The sequence below is a fragment of the Rhinocladiella mackenziei genome (genome assembly GCF_000835555.1).
Source record: "Rhinocladiella mackenziei CBS 650.93 unplaced genomic scaffold supercont1.6, whole genome shotgun sequence".
Taxonomy (NCBI): Eukaryota; Fungi; Ascomycota; class Eurotiomycetes; order Chaetothyriales; family Herpotrichiellaceae; genus Rhinocladiella; species Rhinocladiella mackenziei.
In genome coordinates, this window is record NW_013550599.1 from 2,503,929 (window position 1) to 2,517,753 (window position 13,825).

A 13,825-nucleotide genomic window follows, 5' to 3' on the forward strand; every position below is an offset into this window, starting at 1 on the left:
ACAAGAGGTGAATCTGCTCGACTCCGGTAATCCCGACCTCTATTGTACAAGGCTGGCTTTCTCTGATGATAGCAGGCGATTATGACCCTATAGAACACCTCAACCTGATCTTTTCCCATCCCTCCACTCTTTCATCTGTCAGTCAGACGTACGAAATACTCCAAGCCTATCAGGATGACCTCGAGAACGAGATCGATGCGCTTGAGGACGAGCAGATCCGATCCCACGCCGAATGCCTCCAGCGGATGGAAACAGCCAAGGCCGAATTGGCCGAACTTTTCCAGCGGATCGAGCACGTCCGCGAGCGAGCCTTACAGACGCAACGCAACATCACCGAAATGACGGCCGATATCAAGCAGCTGGACAATACCAAAAGGAACCTGACCCTTTCCATGACGGCCTTGAAAAGATTGCAGATGTTGACAACCGCCTACGAACAGTTGCGGGCTTTGAGCAAGACCAGGCAATACCGAGAATGTGCCCAACTTCTTCAGGCGGTGATCCAGTTCATGGGGCATTTCAAGTCGTACCGTTCAATCGATCAGATTGCGACGCTAAGCAGAAACGTGGCTGATCTGCAGAGGGAGCTTCTGGAACAAGTTTGCGAGGATTTCGAAATCACTTTTACCAAAGAAGAGGTGGGACCGAATCGAGGCTTGCTCCATGAGGCCTGCATGGTGGTAGACGCCCTGGGGGACTCTGCCCGGTCGAGACTCATCACTTGGTACTGTAATACCCAACTCCGCCAGTATCGACACATCTTCAAGGGAGATCAGGAGGCCGGCTCCCTGGACAACATCGATCGAAGGTACGCTTGGTTCAAAAAAACGCTGAAACTGTACGATGAGGAGCATGCGGCGATTTTCCCCTCCCATTGGCGGGTCAATGAAATTTTAGCCAACGTCTTTGCCGAAGGGACACGGGATGACTATAAGGGCATCTTGTCCCGAACTGTTCGGAACGGACAGACGATTGATGTCAAGCTCCTGCTCTCCTGCCTTCAGCAGACTCTGGACTTCGAGCACAGTCTCGAAAGAAGATTCAATCAGACGCCGAGGACGTCAATAGACACCGTGGCCTCGGCGAGCGATTCTCCGGCTTTGGCCCAGCCGATATCTGATGCCTTTGAGCCGTATTTAAGTTTATGGGTGGAAGCACAGGACAAAGAATTGGCCGGCTTGATCCCGCAGTACAAGCAGCGGCCTCCCAAACTGGCGGACGAGGATTTCTCATCGCAGCAGGTGATAGCGTCGTCAACGGAGCTGTTCAACTTCTATCGACTTGCCCTCGCGCAATGCGCGAAACTGTCAACAGGGCAGCCTTTGCTCGACTTGTCCAAAGTATTTGGTCGCTACCTTGATCAATACGCTCAACAGGTCCTTTTGTTCTACATTTCAGAACACCCATCGGCCGGCACGCCTTCGCGAGTTCCGACCGTCGAAGATGTGATCCTGGTCCTCAACACGGCCGATTATTGTTTCAACACGTCCAATTCACTGGAGGAGAAGATCAAGAGCCGCATAGACGACGGTTTGAAGAAGAGGGTCGATCTACAGAGTCCGGCCGATGCTTTCATGGGTATAGCAAGTGCTGCTGTCCGAGGGCTGGTGCGGCAGGTCGAAGTAGATCTCGAGCCCAGTTGGAGAGAGATGCGCAACATCGGTTGGTCCAAGATCGAGAGTTGCGAGAACCAAAGCCCCTTCATCACCGGGCTCCAGCATCGCATCAAAGACCGATCGAGCCAAATCTTGGGGATGCTCCACAAACAGCAATACGCTCGAGCCTTTGCCGATAATCTCGTGGAGCTCCTTGCATCGACATATCTCTCGAATATTGCGCAATGTAAGCCTATTTCAGAGGGTGGTGCAGAACAGATGTTACTCGACACTCACGAAATCCGAAATACCATCAGCAATATACTTCCAGGCACGCCACCACCACCCTTATTGTTGAAACGGGTCACAGCGGCATTCAACAAAATCGAGCCTCTTCTAAAGACTCTGCAGGTCCGACCATCTCCGCCCGAAGCTCTTGTGCAGGCGTATTTGATTCACATTGCGGATCTGTCAGAAGCCAATTTCCGCAAAGTTTTGGAGCTCAAAGGTGTTCGGACTAAATCGGACCAGGGTCACCTGGTGGAACTGTTTCAAATGCACAAGTTCAGTCCCCGCTATAAGGACTCCCTTGTGGAAAAATCCCCTCTTCTCACTCCATTAAATCTTTCCTCCTCGACGTCGGCGACTGGTCCAGCATCCACTCCCGCAAATGCCTTGCACAATCTATCGGTGTTGGGAAATTCAGCGGCCGCGTCCCTCAGCACGGCCAACCTCCCCGCCAACATGAAGTTTGACGCCTCGGGGTTGGGCAACGCGATTATCGATCGATTCAGCAACCCTAGCCTCGGTGGGATGGGAACTCCGAGAGATGGAGCACAGAGTCCGCCTCCTGGTGGGTCGGTAGCAGGCAACGCTGCTGGCGATGGGGTGTTCCCGGGCGCAGAAGCTGGTGCCAAGTTGAATGAGAACCTGAAAAATATCGGCAAGTTCTTCAAACGCGACCTGGGAGGATTTGGAGGCATCGGGCGGTTTGGTAGCAAGACGACGAGTCCTGCGCCACCTGAAGATCGTACTAACGGTCGATAGAAGTTCAATGGTAGACAAAAGATAGGAACCCGGTGCTCATATCCAGTGATCTGATGAATGTGTAACAACAGAATACGAACCCTGAGCCAGTAGCCAATCAGAGCTCAGGCCGGTCACAAATAAAGGCCAAGACTGGCTGATGCGCCTTTCCAATTTTGGCCTAGCTTAGGAATCAGGCGCCACCACAAAACTTGTTGTCTCGCTGCCCATTTTTCCATACAATCACATCAAGCAAATCGTCCCACCACTCACCATCTTGCCACCAAATCCCTCTCAATCGCTCGACTGCCTCTGCCGACACTTCAATCAACTCATGCAATATCACCGGTCCCTGAGTGGCTTCGCTCGAAAACCTTCTCCGGTCAGATTTCGTCACTCGGGCTTTTGCCCAGCGCCATAGCACAAACTGAGACAAAAATTCCAAGACAGAATCTGAACGAATTTTAATTCACGACATCTGCGGACTTCTTCCCCATGGCTTTTGCCAGACCAAGCAATTCCAACCTCGACAACAATGCCAGACCAACCATACAACTGGCCATCAAAGGCTGGACCACAAGCAAGCTGGCATCTACCAAGGACCAGGGCCTGGAATCACTACTTGGATTCCTGGAAAAAAGGTCCAGTCGCCCCATACTATCGTCTCGAATGGCAGGACGAACCGTCCTCCTCATCACCATCTACGAAAATGACAAAGATCGATTCTATCACCTGAACGGATTCACATGGGCCGGGGCAGTCCTGGTCGTGGAAGACTCCAGACCTCCGAGAAATCAATCTCAAAATCAACCTCACCAACATCCGAACCAGCATTTTAACCAGTCCCTTGAATCCCGAACTTCTCAGCCATCTAGATATCATTTTCAGAACGGCTCATCACATCCTCCTAATGCACCTCGCGGTCAAGGCCACGGTGCACGGGACCACCGCGGTGGAAATAGTACTGTGACATCCGAAATCGAAAATGTTATCATATCGGTCATTCGCAAACGCTATCATGCCGGCGACAAACATCTCATCCTCAACACTCTGGTAGCCGATCCCGAGATTCTAAGTTCAGGCCTGTCAGATCAGGACGCCGGCAAAGTTTACAAGGCTATTTTTGCCATCTGTGAGAACAAGATCTGGGAGACGGAATCTAAACGGACCGAATCTGTCGTCAGTGTTAGTTTACGCGACAACGGCATCAAAACGGTACAGGATATTATATCACTCGCCAGCGTTTTCCCACATCTCCACAATCTCGACCTTGCAAACAACAATCTCGAAGATATGGGTGCCTTGAAATTTTGGAAGAACCAGTTCCGAGAGCTACAACATCTCATCCTCACGGGCAATCCTGTCGCCGCAAAACCAGACACCCTCAGCACGTTACTCAAGTGGTATCCCAAACTGAAAATGTACAACAACGAACCGGTCACCAACACCAACATCAATCTTCAACAAGTCCCTCCGCTACCACCGGCATCACTCACACCTCAACCTCAACCTCAACCTCCACAAGCCGAACCCACAAGACTACACCCGGAATTCCCACCGGGTTCCTCGTTCGGCCTACCACAGGCGGACAAGCCGGCCGAGGTCTTGCTCCGCGAGCAAATGGGTCTGCAATTCAGCTTTGAAACGAAACTCAAAATGCAGTGGGTAGAGAACTGCCTGTCAGCGAACAACTGGGACTATGCAACAGCGTTGGCGAATTTCAACAACTTGCAGAACCAAGGCCAGATTCCACCCGACGCATACATCGAGGGAGTTTAGGAAACTCAACCTTCTACTGGTGGACGTCAGGGATTAGATTTGGATTTGGGCACGCAGATGGATATATGTGTTATGTGCATATCGTCGATTCTCTTGAGCATGGAGTTTGGGTATGGAGCGTGCCATGTTGTGCTAGTGTGATATCAATCGTTGGGACTTGACAGACTCCAAGGAGCAAATACAAAAGAAAAGGAAATGCGTCCGGGACGACGCGCGCCCAATAAAGGGGCTTGAGTGGAAATATAAATCATGTTATTAGCTGCACATCACTTCCATTTCCGTGTTCTTTGTTCTTAGCTCGTACATCCACGGCTATTCGAGTCCTTTTTGGAGGCGGTAGGGTAGGAATGGCGGGTGCTTCATATCAGATTCTGGAAATCCTCCCTGTGTGAGTTGACGCTGAGAATGATGGACGTGAGGTCTATGCCAGTAATAAGAAGAGATCATTCTTTTATTAATATTGGGGCTCCCTCCTTCCATGAATTTCTAACCAGGGCGAGGGGTCGACGGTTCATGCTATTATCACAGCGATCCCTTTTCATAGATGAGTGTGCCGGGCTCTGACAGAGAGGAAACCCTAGGGACTGATCGATTGATGATTACGCCTCCGACAGGGCCTGTAAGAATCTGCTGATGTCAGTATCGAAGAACTCATTCCCAAAGATCGATGTAGCTGATCATGTCAAATGGGTCTTGAGTTGGCACCAATTACCTCGGGTAAGAGAAGGGGGAGGGTGTGGCTAAGTAGGGCTGTCCATTGTCGAATCCACGGACGGCTTGCCGACAGGATGTCCCCTTGGTTGTCATCCCTGTCTTCAAGTCCCTCGGGCGTGAATGGTGAACACGTCAGAGAAAAGGGCACACCTCTAAATCAGTCACTCACACTCCAATCGGACACAAGAACGTGGCCTGATGGACTTAAAAGGATGCACTTAAAGAATCGAGATGTACTCTATTGGGTCGGCGGCTTGTTGGGTCGAATGGTTGGTCCCCCACCGAATGACATGTGCAAAGGGTCTCTCTCAACAGCTTGATCAGCACATTGGGTACTTGTCCCACATGTACCGCGTTTCTTCGTTGTGCCTACTGAGTCTCTGCCTCTCTCACACTCTCCTTCTTGACAAACCAACTTTTCATTGGCATACGCCTCTAATGCCAGGAACCCGACGCGTACCTGCATGCGTCCCAACTCATTTTCGTCTCTGCTCGTCCTCGTTTCCTTGCCACACACACATACTCTCTCGTCTTCATGGAGCGCGACGTGAAGTCGTTATTTGTTCTACTGCAGCCCCTCACACCGCTTTCTCGACCCTATACCTCACACTTGCGCAATGCTTTGGAATCCAACAGCTAAAGAGAACGAAACTGAGCAACAAGAAGACAAGAATGACATTTCTGTTGGGGAATCCTCCGCGTCCTTCCGGAATGATCAAAATGAGCTTGTCCTCGCCGAATCTCGACAGGGAAGAACCCTTCTGCCTGGGCCTGCTGCCGCCATCGTGAGCGGTATTACCGGCATCACTTCGTTCTATGTTCGTGCTGGGACAAAAGTTGGAGAATGGGGATTGTATGCCGGCAGAGAAGCGACCTTGAAAACTCTGTCCGTTACCAGGAGTGCCTTGGAAGCAGTTCTCATCGCCGCCGGAAGAGATGTATCCGCTCGAAGTCATGGGGAACTTGGCAGGGCGGAGGCGGAGACCCTATTGGAAAGAAGCGTAGGTGATAGACCTCCTGAAATGACCGGTGGCCGGCTGATCCGTTCACAGATATCTGCATTATACTCGACCATCTCAACTCTCTCGTTTGTGGCATCTACCGGATTCTACTTGACCGAGGCTTCCATGAACTCAATATCCGGCCTTTCCATACAAGGACTTTCCACTCTCAATGCGATCCTGGGATCGACAGAGTCGTCCCGCGCCGTCGCGGCAATCATCACCTTGATCAAGGATGAGCTCAACAAACCCGAGGCCGGGAGTAAAGGGGAGGTTGTCTCGTATCTGGATCTCATCATAGGCACTATTGGATTTGTTATGTTACAGAGATGGGGCAGGCGGAAAACAGAACTTGACTTTCGAGACGCTGGTGGTGAAGAAACCATTTGGGACGAAGTCATCGACGATCACGGATTCAAAGCCAATGTGGTGGGTACAAGAAGGAAAGGGATGATCAGCATCCATGCTCACGCTAGGGGACCGACGATGACGTTTGCCTCCCCCGAGGGCGAAGATGAATTCGAAGCTGTCGAACGAGGGACGTTGTTCGACGTCCAATCAGTCGCCTTGTCGCCTGAAGACCCAACCAAATTGACCGACGAGGAAATTCGAGAACGGATCATGAGCCAATTACCCACTGGAGCTCGAGCGGTCATCACATCGGAGACCGTCACAGCAAAGACCATCAAAGTGGACATCTATGATGCCCAGACGACCAATATTGAACCCCCGCCAGGGACTGTCATGGTCGCCGAAAGGCTGAATCATGGAGATTCGACAAATGGAACACCAGGTGGACCTCAACAAACCGTCATCTTCCGGACCGCTTTGAAGAGATCGAGCAGTAGAGATATTCCATCGGCAGCCGACCAGCTACGATTGACCAGTAACGGTGAGGCCGCAGTCGAGCAACATGATCCTGATGAGCTTTTCATGACGAATACCACTCCGAAACGGATCTCGATCGTCGACGAACCTGTCCAAATCGAGGATTCGGCCTTTCCTCCTTCTGACCACGAAGAGGAGATTGTTGAATCATCTTCACCTCCAGACCCGCCCCCGAAAACAACAAATCCAGTTGCTAACCAGAAAAAGAGTCGACGACCAGTGCTTCCTCACGGCAGATCGCCACCCAATACGCACATCGCGAGTCGTATACCTCTTGTCAAGCACAAGAAAGATAAATCCCCACCGGGGAGCAAGAATGACAAACCTGGGGTTATCAAGAAAGCATTGAAAACTCTGAGTCCCAGTCAGTCCTCAGCGGCAATAAAGGATATCCACAAGACGCTGCCTCAGCGAAAGCCGCCCACATCCATTCCACCTCCGGAGTCTAGAATCCGAGACGGTTCTGTACCACGGGGAGATGTCACACCAAGGAAGAATTTCGCTTCTTTAAGCCACGGTCATACCCCTCTGACAAGTCCAAGTCTACATCGAGCCACTCATCAAGAATCTTCGTCTAGCTATTTCGCACTACGCGACAGAAGGAGGGATTCAACCGTGTCGCAGACGACCGAGACGTATTCGGTACATTCCGTCGAGAGTCGACCGGGATCACCCACCTTTACCAGGACTCACACTCGAGTGGTCAGCGGTTCCACCCAGGCCAAATCGGAATTGGGGCTGGCATTGAATGAAACGGAATCCAGACTGGACTTAGCCAGTGGCACCGCTCACCATCGACGATCTCGATCTTTCGTGCCTAGTCTGTATTCGATGGCAACTAGGGATTCAAAGGAGGCCATCATCTTGGCCCCCAAAACACCACTACCTCGAAAGTCAATCTACGAAGATCACAATATGTTGAATGCTCTCATCACCAATGGCAAAGTTCCGGGAATCTTTCCTGATCGCCACTTGGCCAGGACGATTCGAAGATTTGCCAGGTTCGCATCGGCTTCATATGGGTCCAACTTCCTTCGCGTAATGGGCCTCACGTCGGCTGAGGATCAGCTTAGCAAAGCGACAGAGCTTATGACCTTGAACGTACATCATGAGCACAGTTCGTTCTCAAGCCATACAGGTCTCCCTCCCGATACGATCCTATTGTCGTCCTTCTATGATCCAAAAGGCGTCACAGGTAATACAGACTGGTCACCCTCAGCGATCTCGCCATTAATCCATTTCATCTCGATTGATGACGACTCGAAAGCGGTCGTCTTGACTTGTCGTGGCACACTCGGCTTTGAGGATGTGCTGACGGACATGACCTGCGATTACGATGACTTGCTCTGGCAAGGTCAACGGTATAAAGTGCACAAGGGTATCCACGCTTCAGCCAGGCGATTACTGGGCGGCAGTGGAAGCCGCATAATGGCCACCATCCGAGCCACTCTTGAACAATACCCCGACTATGGCCTCGTTCTTTGTGGACATTCTCTCGGCGGTGCCGTCGCCGCCATTCTCGCCATCTTGATCTCCGAGCCTTCCTACGATGATTCCAAAACTTCATTCGTCACGGGCGATAAACCGAAGCTTCTCACTCACCAATCCACCAACGGATCCTTCGCTTCCGATGTTCCACCAATAAGCCTACCTGCAGGTCGTTCAATTCACGTCTACGCATACGGCACACCAGCATGCATGTCTGAACTCCTTCGCGTCGCCACTCGCGGACTCATTACCACGATCGTCAATCACGCCGATATCGTCCCGTGCCTCTCTCTTGGGATCCTCCACGACTTCCGCACCGTGGCATTACATCTCAAGACCGACACGACTGATGCCCTAGGCGCCTTGAGAACGCGTGTCTGGAACCGTCTCGTCAACGCGGTCAAGCGCTCATTCTACAACAACCCCAAAGGCCCACCTCCGCCCGAGAACATGGCCGGTGACGGCCTCGGCGAGGATGCCTGGGCCTGGTCCGCCCTCAAAACCTTGCGGGCTGCAATGGTCAACGACAAACTCGTCCCGCCAGGCGAAGTGTTTGTGGTTGAAACCACTCGTGTCTTCGACCGCTTGGATCCCGATGTCACACGCGAAGCAATCTTTGGCCCGGACGACAGCAAAGATAATAGAACAGAAAAGCTCTATCGCGCGCTCGGTCGCCCCGCGACAAGGGTGCAGTTTAAACTGGTCCGTAACGTCGAGACGAGATTTGGCGAGTTGAGATTCGGTCGAGATATGTTTGGTGATCATTCACCGGGAAGATATGAAGCTGCTTTGGCCGCGTTGGAGAAGGGGATTTGTGAGGATTGAGGGTTGAAAAAGAATTTTTGGTTTGTCCTTGCTTTCAGGACATGATGTGACTGACTGCCTGGCGCGTTTCTTTCCTCCTCGACTGGCGTTTATTCGGACGGTTCTTTTTCCAAGCAGGCTGGATACGGCAATATATATTTTCGATCGTTGGAAGTGGGGATCCCCGATTTGAGATCGGATTGACCAGACAAAGCGACTCGACTCGAATACAATACAAGCACAGACTTGTGGAGTATAGCGTTTGAATCGGAAGAAAAGGAAAAGGATTACAGTTGAATTTCCAAAGAGTGGAGCTACCTTTTCATCAAATTGACAAGACTGATGCTATGAAAGAGAGAAAAATGGAAGTGGGACTACAATTTCTGTACGATAATGATAAGCCACGAGGGGATGAAGAATGAGGAAAAACCATCAATGGCATAGTTATACTACTACAATTGAAAAGATCCCGAAAGAATCACACCTCGTTTAGTCAGAGGCACTGAGATTGTCATTCCCTTACTAAAGAATTGGATCTGCTCAAAATGAAACCCTGAGTCCTGAATCCATTGGTATGGATGGGCTCAGGTTTATCTAGTTTCTAGATGCACGTCTGCAGGCATGCGCTGAAAATTTTCCAATTCAGGAGCGTAACTGGCGAGGAGGCTTTTCATTGTTTGACATGAGCTCGTCCCATGGATGGCCGGTTTGCATGTTTCGTCGATTGTCAATCCGTGCTCGGAAAGCTCTTACTACGTGCAAGGGAACCTGAGATATAAAGTGTTGCAGATGAAGCAGAAAGTTAAGAGACACAATCTTGGAATCCTCCTCGTACAAGGTAGCGGCGGTCGGCGACAGACCCAATGTTGATACCAGTAATAATAGGTAATTTTCTTATCATCGTCTGAGGTGAGTCGGGACATTCTCCCTGTGGAAGTCTCCAGGTCGGGGAGAACAGGCTGAAGGTTCGTGCTATCATCGTGATACATGATACCTTGTCCACATTCTATACAGGGCGTCATTTGCCATCCTTCACTAGTGTCAACATCGATCCTCGGCCTCTCGACGAGGTGGGAATTTCGTTTTGCTCACATCGAGCACCATGACGTGAAGGTTTGTCCGGCCAGTGGTATTCAGAACAAAAGTCACTCGGCAATGGGTCCACTCACTGCTCACCCCCAGGACAGAAGCAGCATTCACAATCTGAGATCGGATGGTGTTCTGCTGCCTCGTATTCATTAGTAACCGCCTGGTGAAGATCTCTAGTTACGAAATGGGTAGTATAGGAGTGTATAAAGGCGATAAAGGAGAACTGTATCGTGCCCTTGACACAACCAAATCTGGTCTTGTGGACGACATCCTTGTGAAGGGAGATCTCCCTGGTTGGTGTAGAAGGCAGCGAGTGTGCTCAACGCTCCCATATAAATACGTCTTCGGGATTGTAGGTGTTGCTCCGGTCTGCTTTTCTATTCAACAACTGGTACACCAAACAGAAATTATATTCCTTCTCCACCAACGGTACACCTACCTGCTATGCAAAGCTATAACACTACTCGCTGTAACAACCAAAACAAGCTCGAGAGTCTGGAAATCCTGGCAATTTTCTCAAATGCCATCAAAATTGTAAGTGAAAGACCTGTTGCTTGAGGAAGAGACGAGGCCCTAGTATTGACATTGTCTGAAACAATTTATCTTTTATCAGCTCAACCGGACCATCATCACCATGGGTTTACTGTCAGGGTTCAAGTTGGCTGCTTTCATGGTCGCCATGTTTGGTTTCAGCCAGGTCAGCCTCGTCGCTACCCGAACTGAAGTCGTCTATACTTGCCTATATGCGGCATGTGTGCTGCGGTTGCTGGCTACAAACCAGACGACAAAACTTCAGAAGATCAGCGTCCACCAGTCAACCAGCCAGCTGGGGAAGTCATTGTCGACTTTTTTCGCCTCTCAGTCTGTCGATACTGGCAACGGCATTGATGTGCACTCGCGATCCTTCGGCAGGTAAGCCATTAGTCACACAATTGGAGTATACTTGGAGATCAGATTTGGAAAGGATATACTTGGACGTCAGTCATGTGGAAGGAGCTCTGTTTGTTAACGGGGGATTGAGAATAGATATCAAGGATCCAGAGAATCCTAACTTGACTGGCGACTGTCATTGTGCGGTGTGTTCTCCTGGTGGCCAGAATTGTAATCAGGTGTATAACCATGGGACGACGATTTCCAGGGCATAAGAACTTGTTCGGACCAAAGTGGTGATGTGATTGAATTTGTAGCCTCGATGATTGTCCACTTCGACGTCTGGTTCCAAACGAACAACGTAGCTCTGCCCAGAGATATGGAACGGATTCAAAGCAGGCTTTGGAGAAGACAAGTAATCGAGTATTCCTTTTTCAGTGGGAGCAGACGCGATCCAGACTCAGAACTGGACTCGCAGCATGATGACACGAAGAAATTTCATGCCAATTGTATGGGTATCTTCCAACACATCAACTATTCTTCTCTTCGCTCGGCCTATTCAGCCAGCAGTAGGACCACAACGATCGCCAATTTGATCATTCTTGACATCATCACGCCGCTGCATGGAGTCTCGGGGAATACTGTAGATGGCTTGAAGTTGGGCGGTGGCTAGTCACTGCGGCAATAGTGGCCTCTCGCGATGCGGCGGAGGCAAGGTTTGGGATTGAGAAAGGCAAGGAGGCGAAGTTCAGCTAGATCCGGAGCGAAGATGCCCAATCTGGGTGTCACTCGCCGTTTGGTTGACTCATGAATGATTCACACCTGGAAAACGCCTTTGCTCCTTTCGTTCTTCGGTCAAGAGTCTCTGGATGTCTAGAACGAGCTGATGACACCTGTAAGAAGACAGTAAAGGATAAAAAGCAGACTACCGAATCACCTTGTGGCAGCTCAGACTGCATTCTCTTCCCCCACACAAAACTGCGTCTGTCAGTCTCCTCCCTCAGCAAGCAATTTTACCTTCCGCCCTCAATTTATACAACAACTCCCGAGACACATAAAGGAACCCGTCGCCTGCTCAATCATGGCTGTACGAGCACAGGTAAAATGTCTTTCGCTTCATAAAATTAAGAATTCGCCCAACTAACTTGGTACCGCCCAGTTTGAGAACTCCAACGAAGTCGGAGTTTTTGCAACCCTCACCAACAGTTACTGCCTCGTGGCCATCGGTGCCTCCGAGAACTTCTATTCCATCTTTGAATCCGAGCTCGCAGACCTCATCCCCATTGCACACTGTACCATTGCGGGCACTCGCATTGTCGGTCGTTTGACGGCGGGGAACAAAAATGGCTTGCTAGTCCCGACTTCTACCACCGACCAGGAACTACAACACCTGCGCAATACCTTACCGGACAGCGTGAAAATAGAACGAATTGAGGAACGATTATCGGCCCTTGGAAACTGCATAGTTTCCAATGATCACGTTGCTCTCGTCCACCCAGATCTCGAACGAGAAACTGAAGAAATCATCGCAGATGTCCTCGGTGTCGAAGTATTCCGACAAACCATTGCTGGAAACGTTTTGACCGGCTCTTACATGTCTCTCACCAATCAGGGCGGCATCGTCCATCCTAAAACGAGCATTCAAGATCAAGACGAACTCAGTTCTCTATTACAAGTGCCCCTGGTGGCAGGGAGTGTGAACCGGGGAAGCCCCGTTGTGGGAGCCGGAATGGTGGTTAATGACTGGCTCGCGGTCACGGGCATGGATACAACCGCGACGGAATTGAGTGTCATTGAAAGTGTCTTCAGGCTCGGTGAGGGTGGACCTGGTGGTTTGGATGCCAGAATGAACGCCAATAAGGAGAGCATTGTGGAAAGCTTCTACTGAGAGGCCCGAAGCAATATCTTACAACGATACCAAGGAGTTATTCTCCAAGATAACGATCGATACGAGATGTGACGGGAACGGCCAGCCTTACCTCTGGCCGCATTGAGCGAAGGAGGCCTCGGACGATGCTATGAATTTGGATTCACAAACCATGCAATCAATCACGGCCTCCTATTTCCATGCTGCCCTACCATCATCACAGCTGTTTTGCTCCAGACGCAGCTGCCGACACTGCTTTCTCGGCAAGGGGACCCTTCGTCCCTAATCATAACCCTTGCAACTGAGTGGCTGGCTTGGAGAAAAGCTCTCTCGGCATGGAGAGGCAGATCCGAGGGTCACCGCCGTACCGTCCCTACAGTACCACCTCCGCAGATCACGAATACCGAGATCGAGAACTCAAGATTAGAGTTTTGGTTGGATGGATCAAGATCTTTTGATAATGGTTTGACAACGGCTGTGTTCAATAGTGATAGAGATTGAGGAAGAAGATTCTGAAGGAGGGTTGTTGGAAAAACCAACCCATCGTGTATTATTGTGATGCTTCATCCATCAATGAGTCTAAGTGATAACCTGCCTAAGACGACCGAGCTAGAATGGATTGGAATTTTCTGATCCGGACATCACAGAATGTTCCTGTAGTCTCTTCTTGTTGGGTTGGCAGTTTTCCGAAAATTTTGCCTTCG

General features: G+C 50.5%; 4 protein-coding genes across 4 annotated transcripts; all 4 read left to right on the forward strand.

Moving 5' to 3' along the window:
- Positions 1 to 65: 65 nt before the first annotated feature.
- On the forward strand, positions 66 to 2,642 carry Z518_08686 (uncharacterized protein; the record flags this gene model as incomplete). The annotated part of the gene is made up of 1 exon (XM_013414426.1): positions 66 to 2,642. One exon carries the CDS (start codon positions 66 to 68, stop codon positions 2,640 to 2,642), a length of 2,577 nt encoding a protein of 858 aa, XP_013269880.1.
- Positions 2,643 to 3,116: 474 nt separating this feature from the next.
- On the forward strand, positions 3,117 to 4,400 carry Z518_08687 (uncharacterized protein; the record flags this gene model as incomplete). Its single annotated transcript, XM_013414427.1, has 1 exon — positions 3,117 to 4,400. One exon carries the CDS (start codon positions 3,117 to 3,119, stop codon positions 4,398 to 4,400), a length of 1,284 nt encoding a protein of 427 aa, XP_013269881.1.
- A 1,331-nt stretch (positions 4,401 to 5,731) lies between these two features.
- On the forward strand, positions 5,732 to 9,316 carry Z518_08688 (uncharacterized protein; the record flags this gene model as incomplete). Its single annotated transcript, XM_013414428.1, has 2 exons — positions 5,732 to 6,115; positions 6,167 to 9,316. The coding sequence occupies 2 exons, from the start codon at positions 5,732 to 5,734 to the stop codon at positions 9,314 to 9,316; spliced, it is 3,534 nt and encodes a 1,177-aa protein (XP_013269882.1).
- A 3,019-nt stretch (positions 9,317 to 12,335) lies between these two features.
- On the forward strand, positions 12,336 to 13,142 carry Z518_08689 (eukaryotic translation initiation factor 6; the record flags this gene model as incomplete). Its single annotated transcript, XM_013414429.1, has 2 exons — positions 12,336 to 12,353; positions 12,414 to 13,142. The coding sequence occupies 2 exons, from the start codon at positions 12,336 to 12,338 to the stop codon at positions 13,140 to 13,142; spliced, it is 747 nt and encodes a 248-aa protein (XP_013269883.1).
- Positions 13,143 to 13,825: the final 683 nt, after the last annotated feature.